Raw genomic sequence first — 18,332 nt, 5'->3', positions numbered from 1 at the left:
CCACTCCAGTATTGTGGCCTGGATAGTTCCATGTCCTGTACAGTGCACTGGGTCGCAGAGTCGGACAGGACTGAGCGCCTCTTCCTTCCTCGCCCTCGCCCGTAAGGCCCGAGTCTCCGCTCGGTCTGAGCTGTCCCCAGTTGTCTCCGAAGCGCCTCCGTCCCGATTCCCCGGCAGGTCCTCAGCTCAGGCTGCCGGACCCCGGGCTCCTGGCCCCGGGCGCTCGGGGCGGGCTCGGCCGGCCCACCCGCGTAGTGCGCATGCTCGGCGGCCGGGAGGCGGGAGGCGGGAGGCGGGAGGCGGGCTTGCTCCGCCGGCGCCCTCGGTCTGCAGGCGGCCACGCAGCGGCGAGAGCGCGCGCCCCGGGGCGGCGTCGTCCTGGAGACCCCCGAGCGATGGAAGCGGCGGCGCCGGCGGCGGCCGAGGCGGCTGGGCGCGAGGAGCTCGGTGGGTGCGGCGCGGGCGCGGGGGCCCGGGGCTCGCCGTCGGCCTCGGCCCGGGGGTGCGGGCGCCCCGCCGCCCTTGCCCGCGGCTCGGGGTGCGCGGTGCTCGAGCAGGCGGGGTTGTCAGTGGGCTTCTTGCGGGGCGTGGGTCTGGCGTGGGTCTGGCGTGGTTCGAACGTGAGTGGAGCCAAGTCCCAGGACACTGGGGCGGACCGAGGCCGCGGAGGGGACTGACCTCGGGGTGCGCACCTGCGCAGGAGAGCGCGGTCAGGCGGGGAGCCAGGCCTGCAGAGGGTGTCAGAATGTGTGTGTGTGTGTGTGTGACAGAGTGAGTGTGTGACAGTGTGTGAGTGTGTGAGAGTGTGTGTCACAATGTGAGAGTGTGTGTGACAGTACGAGTGTGTGAGAGTGTGTGTGTCTGAGACTGTGTGTGAGTGTGACTGTGAGAGTGTGAGGGTGTGTGTGAGACTGTGTGTGTGTGTGCGTGTGTGTGAATGTGACAGTGTGATAGTGTGATTGTGTGTGTGTGACTGTGTGTGTGAGTGTGTGTGTGAGAGTGAGTGTGTATGTGAGATCGGGTGGCGTGCCCTGAGTGTACGTGTCAAAGGCAAACCACAGCCTGCGCTGTGACTCGCACTGTTTTTTTCCAGCCGTGCTTTAAGGAAGTTGTCACAGTTGGGCTTTTCGGAGGAGGCACCCGGATCAGGAAAGCTGGTGAATCCTTAGCTTACTCTCCGCCCCCCGGGCGTGGCCATCGCTCTCTGATCAGACGATGCTGTTGACTCCCTTGGCAAGCTTTTGTTTTCTTCCTTTCCTTTGGGGTCTTACCTTGGCGACGGGGAATACACAACATTGTTTATGGTTTCCCGCTGTCAAAAGGAAAACAAAAGTAGAGATCGGAGTGGTAATAATATTGTTCCTCCCAGTTAAAAGCATCGTATTAGGAATATTTGTAATTTGTTGTTAAATCATTAAATGATTAAAAAAGAAGTTGAGGGAATTCCCTGGAGGTTGAGTGGTTAGGGTTCCTCCCTTCCATTGCAGAGGGCATGGGTTCCAACCCTGGGTCCGGCAGCTAAAATCCTGCTTGCGTCTTTAAGGAGATACTTTATTATAGTAACAAGGAGACGTCCTGTAATACTGTGCACTTTGCAGTTGATTTCTTTCAAGTCCCAGTAATGGTAGAAATAAACATAGCGGTATTGAATGTTTGCTGAGTGTCAAGTAGTGTAAGTGCTTTTCCTACATTTTGTCTCCTTTAATTCTCACAGTGATGAGTGAAGTAGGTGTAATTATTATCCCTGTTTTATAGATACAGTAATTTTAAGCTTATTAATGGTAGTACCCAGATAGGAACCCAGGTTTATCTGTTGTAAATTCGTTAATAACCCAGCCCAGTGAGGATGTCGGGAAATGTGTATTCTCATGCATTACTGGTAAAAGCAGGGTAAAATATTTATCCTTAAAAATGCACATATTGTTTGACCCAGCATTTCTACTTCTAGAAATATTTCCCAAGGAAATAAGTCATGAAACATATCAACAGATGTTCATTACATAATTTATAAAAGAGAAAAGCTGGTGACTATTTAAATGTTCAGTTAAAGGAAATTGTTTAGATAAATTGTGATGTAGCTATATGGTCATATGCTGAATAGCCATTTAAAGTTACATGGGAAGATATTTGCCAGATATATTTTTACTAACTGAAAAAGTTTTCTAAATTATTTTTTTAAGTTGTGTCTGCTCATTAATTCAACATGTATTTGTTGAGCTTCTCCCATGCACTAGGCACTGCTTTAGGCATTTGGAATACATCTGTGAGCAACACAGATGAGATCAAGATTCTTGCTCTCATGGAACTTATATTTCTAGTAAGAGGAAGCAGACAGTAAATAGTAAGACTAGTATCAGTTAATGTATATGTGTGTGCTCAGTTGCTCAGTCGTGTCGGACTCTTTGCGAATCCATGGACTTTAGCCCACTAGGCTTCTCTGTCCATGAAATTCTCCAGGCAAGAATCCTGGAGTGGGTTGCCAGTGTCCAGGGGGATCTTCCCAACACAGGGATCGAACCTGAGTCTCTTGCGTCTCCAGCATTGGCAGGCAGATTCTTTACCACTGCGCCACAATGATTACATTAGGCTAAAAGTGCTATGGAGAAAAAGAACAGAGTAAGGGAAATCGGGAATGAGAGGCAGGCTCGGCAGTTTATAGTATTTTATAAGGTGGTCTAAATGGACTTTATTGAAACAGTGAGATTTGAACAAAGACTTGAAAGACGTTAGGAGATTAGTCAAGTGGATATCTGAAGATAGACTATTACAGGCAGAAAGAACAGCTGGAGTAATGACAGAAATAGCAAGAAGGGCCAGGAAGCTGAAGCAGAATGGTCAAGGTGGTGATAAAGCCAGATTATGTAGTGGTGTGGACGTCCATATAAAGCCTTTGGCTTTTACTCTGAGAGAACAGGGAGCCAACGCCAGGTTCAAGGGGAGGAGAGACATGATGTGACTTTAATTCTAAAGGATCACTCTGGCTGCTGTGTGAAGAACAGACTTAAGGGGGCAAAAGTAGAAGCAGGTTATTTCAGCAAATCAGCAAACAGATGGACTTGTCCTTCATAGCAGTGTGGTAGCAGCATGGAGAATGGAGAGAAATGGTCAGACTCTGGATATATAAAGCAGAACCAGAATGATTTCCTGACAGGTTAGATGTGGAGTGATGGTGCAACAGAGTAGACAAGGATAACTCCAGGGACCTGCATGTCTGGAAGAATGAAATTGCCATCATCTGAGATGTGGTGGTGGTTTTATAGTATGTCTGCAAATTCTTTGATGTTTCTCTCTTCTAGAGGAGGAACTTAATTCCCTTCCCTTTGAATGTGGGCTGTATTTACTGACTTGTTTCTAGTGAATAGATATGATGGAAATGGTGATGGAATCGTGGAAATGGTGGCAGTGACCCCAAAGCTGGGTCCTGAAAGGCACTGTGCCGTGCTCTGTCTTTTGGATCGGTTCCTTGCAGGGAAGCCAGCTGCCGTGCTGTGAGGATGCTCAAGCAGCCATAAGGAAGAGCCCATGTGTCATGGAACCAAGGCCTCCTGATGCAGACAGCAAGTTCCCATGGTTAAAGCTGGGTGGAGAAGGCTTAGTGGTGAAGATCAGGAGTTTAGTTTGAGGCTTGCTAAGTTTGAGATGTCTGTTAGACATGAAAGTGCAGATGTTGAGTAGGCAATGGGATTTATGTATAGAGTTAGAGAGAAGCCCAGTCTGGAGATAAATATTTGGAAGTCATCAACATGTAGATAGCATTTAAAGCCGTAGGCCTGACTGAAAATAAACTGAAGTGAATTAACATGTTTGCATATACTCTAAAATGTTGCCCGTGGTAGTTTCTAGGTAACAAGGTCATTTTAATTAAAATTGCTTATCTTTATATTTTCTAATTTTCTACAATGACCAAATATTATTTGATTTAAAAAAGAATTTAAAAAATTGGCTGTCTATGTGAAAAGCGCTAGTAGAGTTGTTAAGATACAGGTTTCCTTGAGCTTAAGGTCCACACTTTATTTCAGAGCGAATAGGAACCTCTGGAAGGTTTCCTGCTGTACATATGCTCTCTGCCTCAGAAATGGATAAAATAGTTACTGTTTCTATTTTATATATGGTAGTATATAGATTTAGGTGGCAACATTATGTTATTTTTTAAAAATGAAGCTTTCTACTTTATTTTAGTTTATCCATTGTCAAAATATAAGTGGTTTCTTTTGCTATTATAAAAGTAAGGCAAGTTTATTACTTTCTTTTATTTTTTACATTTTCCAGAGAAAGAAAAAGGTACTCATGCTTTCGTTGTCTGTATCTATCCTTGTTAACTTATTCACATTTTGTATTATTTTCTTTAAAAAAATTTTTTTTAACTTTTAAAACATCATTGCACTCATGCTGTGATTATCTAGCTTTTTCTTCCTCAGGAGTTGGTATATTATCTCTGTTTTGTTCAGACTTTGAAAGCCATAATTTAATGTCAGTGTCATAGTTTACAAACTGGATGTCCTCTAGTGAATTGATCAATTTCCTGATAGTTACACATTTAGGTTGTTTCCAAATTTTCAGCAAAAATTTTGTTTTGATTAACATCTTTGTGCAGAAATCCTTTTCTTCATAAACTACATTTGCAGACGTGGGATTACTCAGTGAAAAGGATAAATATTTTAAAGATTTCAATTCATATTGCTGAATGAATGTGATTGTTCTTTATTCTGATGATAATTGGAAATTTCAGGTTGATTTTAGGTTAGGAAATTGAGATTGAAAAGAGCATAAAAACAAAGCTAAAGAATGTTCCAGTATCTTAAAGCATAGCTTTACTGTTATGAAGACCTGTTGTACTGAGTTCCAGTTAGCACTAGGATAATGGTAGCTGCCTAAATCTTATCTCTCCACATATCCTCACCTGAAACCTGTTAATTCAACAAGATCACAAGAAAACACATTTATGAAATTATTCTTTTAGTATAGGAGACCAAGGATACCACAAACTTCAGATAATCTGTGCTGCTGCTGCTGCTGCTAAGTCGCTTCAGTCGTGTCCGACTCTGTGTGACCCCAGAGACGGCAGCCCACCAGGCTCCCCTATCCCTGGGATTCTCCAGGCAAGAACACTGGAGTGGGTTGCCATTTCCTTCTCCAGTGCATGAAAGTGAAAAGTGAAAGTGAAGTCGCTCAGTCGTGTCCGACTCCTAGCGACCCCATGGACTGCAGCCTACCAGGCTCCTCCGTCCATGGGATTTGTCAGGCAAGAGTACTGGAGTGAGGTGTCATTGCCTTCTCTGAGATAATCTGTAGATAAAAAAATAAACAGAAAATTTTCAGCAGAAATCCTTTTGCTGCTACAAACATGGAGAGTGGAGGGGTCTCTGTGGAAAATAGGAGAGGGAGCAGGAGGCTTGGAAGAAGCACAGTGAAAATCTCCTTCAGAAAGGGAAAGTGTAGAGTGTGGTATATATTTATAATGGAGTACTACTCAGCCATAAAAAAGAATGAAATCCTGCCATTTGAAATAACATGTATGGACTTGGAGGACATTATGCTAAGTGAAATAAGTCAGACAAATACTGTATGATATAACTTATACGTGGAATCTAAAAAATATACCAAACTAGTGAATATAACATAAAGGCTGACTCATAGAGGACAAAATAGTAGATACCAGTTGGGAAAGGGAAGCAGGGAGGGGCAATATAGGGTCAGAAGATTAAGAGGTACAAATTATTAGATATAAAAGCTGCATGCAACATGGGGAATATAGCCAATATTTTATAGTAACTATAAATGGAGTATAACCTCTAAAAATTGTGAACCACTGTATGTATACCTGTAACTTATGTAATATTGTACAACAATATTACAAAGCTTTTTAATTAAAAGATAAAAATATGATTGCCATTTATGTACTCAGTATAATTTGATGCTAACAAGAGATAAAAGTTCATTGGATTATTTCTTCACATTTTCCATAACATAAGTCTACCATCATTTACTGTAAACCTCATGGAGGCAAAGTAGAAGATGTGTTACAGTGAGCACTTACGCTTTCACCTTGCACTGCTTAGTCCAAACAAAACATCCAGCAGTTAGGTCTAGTTGTTTCTTTCTAAATATGGTAAAACTCAGAAGTATTAATGTGCATTAACTTAGGGTGGGAATAGTAAAGATGAGTAAAATTGCATGGCCTTCATTTACACCAGCTTTAACTCAATGTTTAAAATGATGGTGAAGCACTTTTTTTTCTTTTTAAGATATGGATGTAATGAGGCCCTTAATAAATGAGCAGAATTTTGATGGGACATCGGATGAAGAACAGGAGCAGGAGCTTCTGCCTGTTCAGAAGCATCACCAGCTTGATGATCAAGAGGGTATTTCGTGAGTAATTAGGGTTTAAATGTCTTTTTCTCTTTTTATTCACTGTGTATTTTGTAATCATCTTCTACAGACTGGCACTGGATACTGCAGAAGTCACAAAGATGAGTAAGACATAGTCCCCACCCTCAAGACATTCATAGTCTATTTTGGAAAGAATAAAAACATCTAAATTACAGAGCAGTATATAGGAATCACTACATGATGAAAGTGAAAGTCACTCAGTTGTGTCTGGCTCTTCACAACCACATGGACTGTATAGTCCATGGAATTCTCCAGGCCGGAATACTGGAATGGTTAGCCTTTCCCTTCTCCAGGGGATCTTCCCAACCCAGGAATGAAACCCAAGTCTCCCGCATAGCAGGTGGATTCTTTACCAGCTGAGCCACAAGGGAAGCCTAAGAATACTGGAGTGGGTAGCCTATCTCTTCTCCAGGGGATCTTCCAGACCCAGGAATCAAACCGGGGTCTCCTGCATTGCAGGCAAATTCTTTACCAGCTGAGCTACCAGGGAAGCCCCCTCACTACATGATAATACATATCAAACGCTATGAATCTTGAAACTAGGGGGATTCGATTGAGAGGAATAGAATTTTCAGAGAAGGGGCTTCTGCAATGTTTAGGAAGTAGGCCGTAAACAATTCTTTATGTTGAGTGAATGGTGTGAAACAGTCATGGTCTCAGGAAAGCAGTAAATATTTTAAAAATCTTTTTTGTTATTTTGTCATCATTAATAGATTTGAGTAAGTTATTATTCTAATGATAATTTGACAGTTAAGCAAAGTAAAATTTTTATTGACCAAAGAAGAAGAATATAAACTAATAAAAATTTTAGATAAGCATTTTTTTTTTCAAAATTAAAAATTTGTGCCCTTCTTCCTAGTTTAATTTGTGTTTTCTTGGCCAAGAGACTCTCAAAATGCCTCTTGGAATGCTTTCTTAGATGAAATCCCTTGGGAGTTCATGATTGTAAAAGCTGATTAGTATTTATCTTACTTGATAATATACACAGTTTTAGAAATTGTATATTTTTTCTTTTAATTAACTTCCTCTGAGGTTGATAATCATAGATGAACTATGTTTAATGTCATGATTGCATAGTGCAGTAAATTGCTGTCTTACCAGCTTAGCTGTATATAATATTCAGCATTGTTCTGAATATCATAGCAGCAAAGAATCTTATGAGAAAATTGCCTTTCCTTTATTACTTTAATATGTACAAAAATACTTTCATTTAACTCATTTAATCTCCATAATAACCCTCTGTATTCTGCTTTTAAAGTGCAAAGGTAGGACTTGAGCCAGATATAACTTCTGGCTCCTTTAGCTTCTGGTCGCATGGAAATGTTAGTTTGATTCCTTGCCTAGATAAATTTTTAGTTCCCTTCTGATGCTAAAACCATGGTCATGTAATGTTAATAGCTTTTGTTCTAAAATGTTTAATTCTTACAACTTCTACTTTTCAGGTTTGTACAAACTCTTATTCATCTTCTTAAAGGAAACATTGGAACTGGTCTTTTAGGACTTCCACTAGCAATAAAAAATGCAGGCATAGTGGTAAGACTCATCTTTGTAATCTCTAGTTAAAATACAGTCACCAGTCTTAATTTACAGCAAAAATTAGAGCAAGTTAACATCTAGCCTACTCAAATATAACCTGGTCAAGTGACAACTAGGTAGTCGTTTAGCTATTGTTGTTAAAATTATATGAACTATGATAATATCTAACTAAAAATGAAAATTAATTACTCTTTTCATTTCTACCTAATTACTTATTTACAATATTTAACAGATCCTAAATCAGTATCTGATTTTTCCAGATATAGTTAGATCTTATTAGCCTTTTGGATTTGGATTTCCAGATATAGTTAGATCTTATTAGCCTTTTGGATTTTCAGGAATTTTAAGTGATACATTCATAGCAACAGATATATTTATAGAGTATTAGTATTGGTGAAATTTTATAGTTTTTTAGATTCCAAATAAAATACATAGTTTTCAGGTTTTAAGAATAATAGTTAAAAAAAAGAATAACAATATCTTTTGAAAACAAATATTCAAAGAGTTTGTTGGAACCAATTATTGTAATTATAGAGAATCCTGATAGGGGAGTTGAATACTCCTATATCAGTTATGAACTAATGAAATTGTATTTAACATTTTTTAACTGATGAATTGTCTTAAGAGTTTTAACTATCATTTTGGACTCTGTCCATCCTAATTTAGAGAAACTGAAAAATTTCTGATTATAAAAATAACTTTGGCAATATTTTGTCTGTCAATAATCTACGCATCACTTTAATTTTTGTAAATGAATACTTGAAATTTTTATGTACCACTTTTTCAAATAATTATTTTCTAGGCACAGTTTCTCAGGTATGATTCTCAACAAGTGATATACAGAAGAAGTAGATTGCCTACAATCTCAGATGATACAGTGCTTTTTAGTAACTTAGATAATGTTTTATGGTTGCATATACTTTTAATGGTGGGACACCAGTTGTCACAGACTTGCCATCTGATGTTAAATATCATGCTGTATTCTATTCTATTGTGTTGCATATCTATATTCTACATTCATAGGTTTGGATAGTCAAGTTGATAAGAGGTCATCATATGTGGTTGTCTTAAATATTACTAAATTCTTTCTGTATCAAGTCCATTAATTTCTATTATGCAAATGTTTCTTTAATCATTTTGTCTAACAAATATTTATTTGTTACTGAAAATTTGTCAGTGACAATTAATAGTCTGTTATTTCATTGTTTATAAGATAATTTAATTTTTATTAAACTTAAATATTTCAAACTTATGTTTTTCCCACAGCTTGGACCAATCAGCCTTGTGTTTATAGGAATTATTTCTGTTCACTGTATGCACATTTTGGTACGTTGCAGTCACTTTCTATGTCAGAGGTAAATGTGGATTTGTTAAGTCTATTTAATTTATTTTAAAGCTATATAGTTTTTAAAGGATAAAATAGTCTTATATTTCTACTGTGCTTTGCAACTAGACATTGTATTGCTTATAATCTGTTACATAGACAATTACGGAAAAAGGTAGCATTTTATATGATTGAAATCTGGTCAGCATGAATATACTTCTTTTAAAAGTAGTGAAATCAAATTTTTTTAATATAGTGTAAATGAAAAATATCAGGGAAGATATATGGGGGAAAAGGAGGCAGCAGGGCTACTTTTAGTTAAAAAATAATGGTCATTTTGTTACTAATTTCATTTTGAGTATAAGACCTTTTATGCTCTTTGCTGATATGTGGGTTGGTAGATAGTAAAATAATATTTGTTTTATTTTTGTATCAAACTGTTTCTATTGGATAGTGAACCAACTTTTAAACAAACATTGTCTATTCTGGCAAACTAATATTCTAACTTTAACTCACTTTTGTTGTTGCTAAATGTGCGTAAAACTTTAGGCAGGTCATTTATGATCTTTAAATAACACTGTGTACTTGAAAAAATAGAAGAGAGAATGTGGCTATTAGATTATTAAATAGGGTAATTTATGTGACAATATATTTTAAAGCCTTGTATGGGTTTTAAAAAATAATGCTGTTATAAGAATGGAATAATTTAGGCATGAACAGTGTAGTTGATGTTTTTAGATAATTGAAATATTTAAATCAGTGAAACACAAATATTATATTATATGAATTTAACAATTATATAAACTTTAACAGTGGATTAAAAACTAATATATTGGTTAAAAAGATATATAAAAACTTTAAATTTCATGAGATGTCTTTAGAAATATGCAAGTCTCCAAATTTCAAAAACTCCTCTGTCAGTATATAGTCCATTTATTGATGTTCTTTTCAAGAAATGGATTTATGGAACAGTTTAAAATTTTTCTTTTTCATATGCATGTATGTCATTAAATTTCAGGTTTAAAAAGTCAACATTAGGGTATAGTGACACTGTGAGTTTTGCTATGGAAGTAAGTCCTTGGAGTTGTCTGCAGAAGCAAACAGCATGGGGGCGGTAAGTACTTGCTATGTTATTAATATATAGTTATCAATATAAGTATGTTAATCTGATAAAGTACATTAATAGAAGTATAATAAAATTGGGGGGAGACATAAGTTTTAGAGTTAAATGGACTTGGGTTCAAATTTCAGCTCTGTCATTTTACAAATTTATGATCTGGGTCAAAGAATTTTTATTTTATTTGAGTTTTTCCACTATCAAGTGAGTTTACAATAATACTTCACAGAATTATAATGATAGTTGAAATAAAATGATATTTATAAAGCGCCTAGCTAGCCTATGACATAATCATGTTTGATAATTTTTAAGTAAAGGAAAAAAAGCAAGAAAAATGTTGCAATCTCTATTTCAAATAAAATTGTAGTGTTTAGCCCATACTCATAAGACATCTGAAGTATGTATTTTAATATAATGTTTTTATCATTGTATACTTTAAATGTAACTTTATTGTTGGCAGACATGGCTAATCAAAAGCAGGTGAACAGAAGACTGGAAAATAAGCATAGGCAGTTTACAGCATGCTAACCAAGCTACAAATAATGTGTGTGGTGGAAGTTAAAAGAAGGAAAAGGATGGTATTAGTAGAGTGGTTTATGGTTTGATTTTCAGGAAGTTAGATGTGTCTGTGAGCTGCGCAGAGTTTCCGGCCTGATAGACTGTGCGGGAGAAGGAAGGAAGCAGAGCCCAGTGCCCTGGGGAGTGCCTCCAGGACCCTGTCTTCCTCCTCCTCCTGCCAGTCTAAAGGCAGCTTTGTCTGCTTTTCCGGTCTAAAAGAATGGCTTTCAGACAGAAGTGACTGGGATGATTGTTGGTAAAGGGTACTAAAATTAAAGGTGAGTAAAGAGATCTTAAAGAAATACTTAAATGTAATTCATCAGAGAGAAGAAATTTGGATACATTTCAAGGTACCAAGATTATTTACACATGAGATCCCTGAAGAACCATGAAGAAAGAGAGTTATGGCAAGAATGAAAATAAGCAAGGGCCCTTCCAGCGTCACATGGGAGGAGGAGGGTTTGTTGACTTTTAGACTAGACTGCTTGATAGCTTGACATTAATGGTCAAACAGGAGACTATAATGAATTAATAAGTGCAAGCTCACTGTTCCCAGAACAATAGGCAGAGGTGCAGACTGTGTACTAATAATATGTAGGCAGACTTTTAACTTGATCATAATCATACCCAAATAATGCTAATTTGGCCAGTGATTTCCCTTCCCCACTTCCATACCGGCTGTGTTATGTGGCTGGAATTGTTTAGAGTATCTGAAAAACTGTGCACAGAGCTAAGCGCCTGGAGAGGTCTCTGGTAGAATGATAAGGGCCATGCCCCCAGTCCTTTCCCATTTCATATTATTAGTGATTTGGATGGTAGGGAATATGCTCATCCTATTTGCTGGGAAATACACTAGGTTGATCTGAAAAAGATCTTGAGAAACAGGAGAGATGGGCTTAATGTAATTGATGAGATGTTTTCAGGAAATCACTTTATAGATAGATACCCTTATTGATCTGTTGAATTTCAGAAGTAAATAATGGGAAAATTGGGAACTTTTAAGTATTGTAACATTTTTTGCTCAATAATATGTCGAGTGATATGCAGATCATAAATATGTGCTCTTTGTAGAAAATAAATATTTTAAGCAAATAGAAAAAAGTGGAAGCAGTGACAGATTTTATTTTATTGCGCTCCAAAATCACTGCAGATGGTGACTGCAGCCATGAAATTGAAAGATACTTGTTCCTTGGAAGAAAAGCTATGACAAATCTAGACAGCATATTAAAATGCAGAGATATCACTGCTGACAAGGTCCATGTAGTCAAAGCTATGGTTTTTCTAGTAGTTGTGTCTGGATGTGAGAGTTGGATCATAAAGAAGGCTGAGCACCAAAGAATTGATGCTTTTGAATTGTGGTGTTGGAGAAGACTCTTGGACTTGGACTGCAGGGATATCAAACCAGTCAATCCTAAAGGAAATCAGTCCTGAATGTTCATTGGAAGGACTGATGCTGAAGCTCCAATACTTTGACCACCTGATGTGAAGAGCCGATTCTTTGGGAAAAAACCCTGATACTGGGAAAGATTGAAGGCAAAAGGAGAAGGGGGCGGGGCAGAGGATGAGATGGTTAGATAGCATCACTGACTCAGTGGACATGAATTAGAGCAAACTCAGGAAGATAGTGAAGGTCAGGGGAGCCTACTGTGCTGCAGTCCATGGGGTTGCAGAGCATTGGATGTGACTTAGCGATTGAACAACAACAACATTATGAAATGTTTTAAAATAGTTAAAAGGGAAAAAATATATTGGCATTTCTTCAGCTCTTACTAATACTTATTTGTGGGTATCCCTTTTTAGGAATGTGGTTGACTTTTTTCTGGTGATAACACAGCTGGGATTCTGTAGTGTGTATATTGTCTTCTTAGCTGAAAATGTGAAACAAGTAAGTGTTTTTCTCCAGTTTTTAAAATCATTTTCTTCCGATGCCACAGTTATGGCATCATACTTAGATATGACATCAAACAAAGATGGTTTGCAGTCTTGGTAGAGACTGTCAGTTTAAACAAACATGCAAAGCACTGAAATAAAAAAAAAGCTCTCCTTTTAGCACAATGCCACAGTACATTTCTTTATGTGCTTTAACTGATAGTTGGCCTGTATTATTCTTACTTTACCATCCGTTTTTATTTAGATATTTTAATCAATAACTTTTTATTAATTATCCACATGTGCATGGTACAATAGTAGGCATTACTCAGTAATCTAGAGTACTTCTGTAGGTATTTTAATGCAAAATCATGTGAATATGTGTACTAAAGAATCTATATACCTAGTATATATTTGGGCTTCCCTTGTGGCTCAGCTGGTAAAGAATCCGCCTGCAATGCAGGAGACCTGGGTTTGATCCCTGGGTTGGGAAGATCCCCTGGAGAAGGGAAAGGCTACCCACTCCAGTATTCTGGCCTGGAGAATTCCATGGACTGTATAGTCCATGGGGTCGCAAAGAGTCAGACATGACTGAGCGACTTTCACTTTCAAGTATTTATTTGACTCACTTTTCTAAGTATAAGATAACTTCATTTTATATTTAGACCAAGATTTGGCAACCACTTTTTGTAAAGGGCTAGATAGTAAGTATTTTCAGTTTTGCAGGCCATATGGTCTCTGTCTCAACTCAGCTGTAGACAATAATCCATTATATATGGCTGTATGCCTATAAAATTTTATTTGCAAAAATAAATGGTAGGTTTTGGTCTGGGGACCATAGTTTGATAAAGCCCTCCTCTTGGATTTTTAATGGTGGAAAGGGTCACTGAGTCATTCTTTTATAAATAAGAGAGTTGATGCTTTTATCAGCATGATTCATCATTGATGATGCTTTTGATCTTACAAGTATTTAATTCTTCAAGTCATATAGTTTTAGGATTACTGACCCAGTTAAGAGGCTATTTAATGTCAAGATAAGATATCCCATTTTGGCAGTCATTTACATAGACTATAATGGAAATGGTGCCTTTCTAGGATTGTGCAACATGGTAGTAGTGAATGTTTTCTATCATCCCCTAAGAGGGCTGCCAACAAGCTTGACTTAAAGTTATAGAGAATGCTCATAATGCTTTATGATCCTATATTTATAAACTGTGATACATATGCTTTAATTTTTGCAACTGCACTGTGATATAAGTATTATGCTCATTTTATGAATGAGGAAACAGAGTCTCACAGAGCATGAGCAATGTGCCCCAGGTCATGTGAATTAGGCAGAAACCTAAATGCCTCCTACAGCTGCCACACTACTGTTCTTCCTAGGGCAGGGCATTGTCTGACTTTAGTTGTGAGTATGTGTATCACACAGACTACTATATAAGTACATAAAATAAATATATGTAAGCTCAGGATTGGTGACTTTCTTCTATGAAATGTTATCAGTTGCCTCCAAAGTTGAATGGAAGAATTTTACTCATTTGCACATATCATAAGACCAGGTAGAAAAAGTGACTCTCTGGAAGGTAAGGAGAAGCTTGCAGTTGATAGAAAGATGAAAGTTCTTTTGCAGCCCAAAGAGCAATATGGAAAAAACATTGAGGCACACGTGAGAAAAGTTGAAAGAAATGCTAAGCACCTCACCTTAGAGAGCAGACAGATGATCACTGGAACAGCATCATCAGAGATTGCCCCTCCCTGCAGAAGCGTCCTCACATTTGAGAGCAGTCTCCAATAAAAGGCACACAGGTTGATTAAACTGTACTAATTGCTACTACTTTTACAGTTAAAACCTGTAAGGTTGTTACCACCTTGATCTGTCTAAAACTGAAGGTTCAGTATTACATCGAACCAAAGAATTAAGAGTTTAGTTCCCATATGGAGTCGTGCGTCTCTTGCTCTGTAGCTGCTGCATGGCTGTTCTTGGTCCCGTTAAGCCACTGTGGACAGTTGGCAGGGGTGAGGTACTGTGGCGCTTCCAGCGATGCTGGTCCATCGTGGTTATAGTAGCTTCTTGCTGCTCTTATGTAAAAATGCTCAAGAAAAGGTCAGATAGACAAAATAGTGTATGGGTATGAAGAATAGGGAAAGGCTATTACATTCAGAGAAAAAAAATGTGATACCAAAGACCATGGACATCTGAATTCAGGTGCATGCTCTCAGTTTTAACTTACACTTTGGGTAAGACCCCTTATTCCTGGTCAAGCCTCGATTTCCTTATTTGTAAAATAGGAACAATAGCAAAGTCTCCCCATATTCCTCATAGCCTTATTGTGAGGCTCAGCTGATGAAAGGTTTGTGAAAGGCTTTATACAATGCATTATGCATTTTATATGCAGTATGCAAATGTAACATATTATAGCTTTAATTCTGCATTTTAGCTTTGCTGAAGAACATCATCTGCCTTTGGAATTTTAACCATTAAATCACTGAATTGAAAAGTTAATAAATTGTAGAATTTAGTAAATTTGAGCTCTACTGGAAGCAACTGAATTTAGTAATTTTATCTTATAATATTTATTTCAGTGTTTTGCATTTTGGTAAACATGTGAGAGCGTAGGAAGTCCTATTAGATAGCCAATCTCTGTCTCTAGAGGGCACCGAAGGACTCAAATGTTTACCTGAATCTTGCTCTGGGTATGTATCGATATTTTTATTTTACTTTATTTTTCAATCTTGAGAATTTCTTATAACCGTCTTTCTGCCAAAGAATACTAAACTATTATGAGAGGTTTGTGATAGAATTAATGTGAAATTCCCAAGCACCTAACGACTCAAACAACCCTTTTTAAAATTGGTTATATGACTACTTTTCTTTTGGCAGGAATCCTTGATAGAGCTTAACTCTATCATTACCTCATCTTGATTATGGGAGGTACTTCTTTGAATACCTGTACTTCAAAAGTATTTGGCTGTAAAGAATTTGATGACAGAGAAAATTGGGTCAACAAATAAAATATCTTCTTAAAAGCCAAGTGATGTAAATAATCAATTTTGCTTCTATTTCAAATTATAGAAGATAAAATAGAAAGTTTTAATGGCCAATTATAAGATAAATGAGAGCTGTGCATTTCTTAAATGGTACATGGCATAACCTGAGAGTCTGCTAGTCCAGTATGAGTTATAAGTTGCCAACATAACTTAAAACTAGTAGGTATAGTCCCTGCAATTTAAGATGATAATGTACATTTGTAGTGACACTAAACGTTACTTATTGTGGGTAAGGGTAAAATTAGCCCCCTGAATTATTAATCATGTCAGAATTTTGCTCTGTACTTCTGACTGTTGGCCTCCTAGTCCCGTATTTCGGGGGAGAGAGATGTCACGGAGGGGACCAGGGCTCCTTGGGCAGGCCCCTCGTTAGGCTTGCAGCGTTTTGATCAGGTGAATGTGTACCTGTCCCACGCTAGATTCTTGGGTCTCAGAGCTGGGTTTGAATCCTAGAACCACCACTTACTGGCTTGATATCATATAGATTTTTATTTTTTACTTTCCCTAAACCTTAGTTTCCTCAATTATAAAATGGAAATTAATATTACCACCCACCTCTAGAGAGTCGTTTTGAGGATTAAATGAGATGTTGCATATCAAGTATTTAGTTCAGTACTTGACACAGTGTATATAAATCATAATTTTCTTTATATTTCTCCTTCATGAGTATAAGTTGGTGGAAGTTTTTCCCTCCCCTCTTCCTTAGTCTCCTGGTAATCCTGTATAGGTTCATGAAGGGTTCCTGGAGAGTAAAGTTCAGTACCTGACACATACAAAATACTCAGAAAATACTTACTGTTACTATTATAAGTTTTGGTTCTTAATTTATATATCCAGAGACGTGATAATGTCATTATGTTCAAAGGAGGGTACAGTGTTTGGGGCAAATAGATTTTCACTGATATTTTTATTTTAGTATGATCTGCCTCTTCTGTGAGTTTTTAAGATTATTTTTAAAGTCCTCTATAATTTAATTTCTATTTTTGTAAGTTGGACTATTTGATTAATTGAATCAGGGACAATTTTTAATATATGGAGCCTATAAATTATGAAATCTCTTTTGGAAGCTAAATATTGGTTTATAGAAATAGCTGAATAAATTTTGAGGTAAAGTTGGTTTATCTTATGGAAGCTTTTTGCTCTGACAAAAATTTATTGTCTAGCATGCAGAAGATAACTGATTTTTAATAAACATTTATTGACAGTGACACTAATTCATCAGCAGTTGCTTTATAGAATACCTTTAAAATTGGGCTCTGATTTCTGAGTTTCATTTTGATTACATTTCTAAAAGGCACTTGGAGATTGCTTTCTGCTTTGAACAAACTATGTTAATAGACTACCCAATGGCCATTCTAGACAAGCACACTTCTACTTCTGATGATCTCAGAAGCAGATTGAGCCTTTGCAGGCATCACGAGCATCAGTCACAAAGCTTCAAAATGCATTAGCAAGTCTGTGCTCAGGAGTTTCTAGTGAATTTTGTTTTCACAGTATGATAAAGTTATTTTGCAAAGAAGACTATTCTAATTATCCTTAAATTTTATATATATATATATATATATATATGTATGTATGTATGTATGTATGTATTTCTAGGTTGCTAGATTGTCTTGAAACTGTGTGTTTTATTTATTGCAAAGGAATTTATCATAGAGTGTAAATAGATCATAGTTTTCTTTCTATTTCTCCTTCATGCTTATAAGTAATGGAAGTTTTTGTCTTCCCTCTTCCTTATTCTCCTGGTAATCCTGTATAGGTTCATGAAGGGTTCCTGGAGAGTAAAGTGTTTGTTTTGAATAGTACCAATTCATCAAGTCCATGTGAGAGAAGAAGTATTGACCTAAGGATATACATGCTTTGCTTTCTTCCATTTTTAATTCTTTTGGTCTTCATTCGTGAGCTCAAGAATCTGTTTGTGCTTTCATTCCTTGCCAACATATCCATGGCTGTCAGTCTTGTGATAATTTATCAGTACGTTGTTAGGGTAAGTATAACATGTTTTTAACTGTGTCCTATGTTTTTTAACAAGTAAACTTTTTTTTTTTTTTTACTTTAGAGGTAAAAGTGATGATAAGTAAAGATCCTACTTCCTATGTGTCACCTAGGAGATAATCAGGTTTTCTTTTGGGGGATACTGCTTAGCTGAAGAAGTATATGGCATAGAGGATGAAAGCATAGGCTTTGTAGTCAGATCTGGTTTTGAATCTTGGTCAGTATGCTTCTGAGCTGTATGGCATTGCCTCAGAAGGTAGTAATGCCTGCCCTACTAGAGTTGTGAGATGCAGGACCCTGCCTTAGTACACTGCCTAACATGAAATAAAGAACTCATCAGTGTTTTGTTTATTCCTTTAAGACTTAAACCAATCTTAGGAGATGGAAGTCTAGCTGTGATGTTATGATTTTCTTTCGCGCCTGAAGCTTTACTTGCTGCCACTGCTTCAGCTCACTGCCGCTACCCTGGGCTGTAATCTCTTTCTGCAGTAACCG

General features: G+C 37.5%; 1 protein-coding gene across 2 annotated transcripts in view; it reads left to right on the top strand.

Moving 5' to 3' along the window:
- Window positions 1-300: 300 nt before the first annotated feature.
- Window positions 301-18,332, top strand: part of SLC36A4 (solute carrier family 36 member 4) — a 41,676-nt gene continuing 23,644 nt past the window's right edge. The window contains exons 1-7 of one of the 2 annotated variants that reach the window (XM_055581630.1): window positions 301-447; window positions 6,246-6,369; window positions 7,833-7,923; window positions 9,193-9,281; window positions 10,269-10,364; window positions 12,726-12,810; window positions 17,602-17,829. In XM_055581630.1, coding sequence (XP_055437605.1) covers window positions 396-447; window positions 6,246-6,369; window positions 7,833-7,923; window positions 9,193-9,281; window positions 10,269-10,364; window positions 12,726-12,810; window positions 17,602-17,829 — 765 coding nt within the window. In that variant the 5' untranslated portion in view covers window positions 301-395. Of the gene's footprint in view, window positions 448-6,245; window positions 6,370-7,832; window positions 7,924-9,192; window positions 9,282-10,268; window positions 10,365-12,725; window positions 12,811-17,601; window positions 17,830-18,332 lie in introns of those variants that run through there. The other variant, XM_055581631.1, reaches the window with a different exon arrangement.

This window comes from Bubalus kerabau, chromosome 5 (genome assembly GCF_029407905.1).
Source record: "Bubalus kerabau isolate K-KA32 ecotype Philippines breed swamp buffalo chromosome 5, PCC_UOA_SB_1v2, whole genome shotgun sequence".
Lineage (NCBI taxonomy): Eukaryota > Metazoa > Chordata > Mammalia > Artiodactyla > Bovidae > Bubalus > Bubalus kerabau.
Note: the sequence above shows the minus strand (reverse complement) of the source record. Positions and strands in the feature narration are given on the sequence as shown.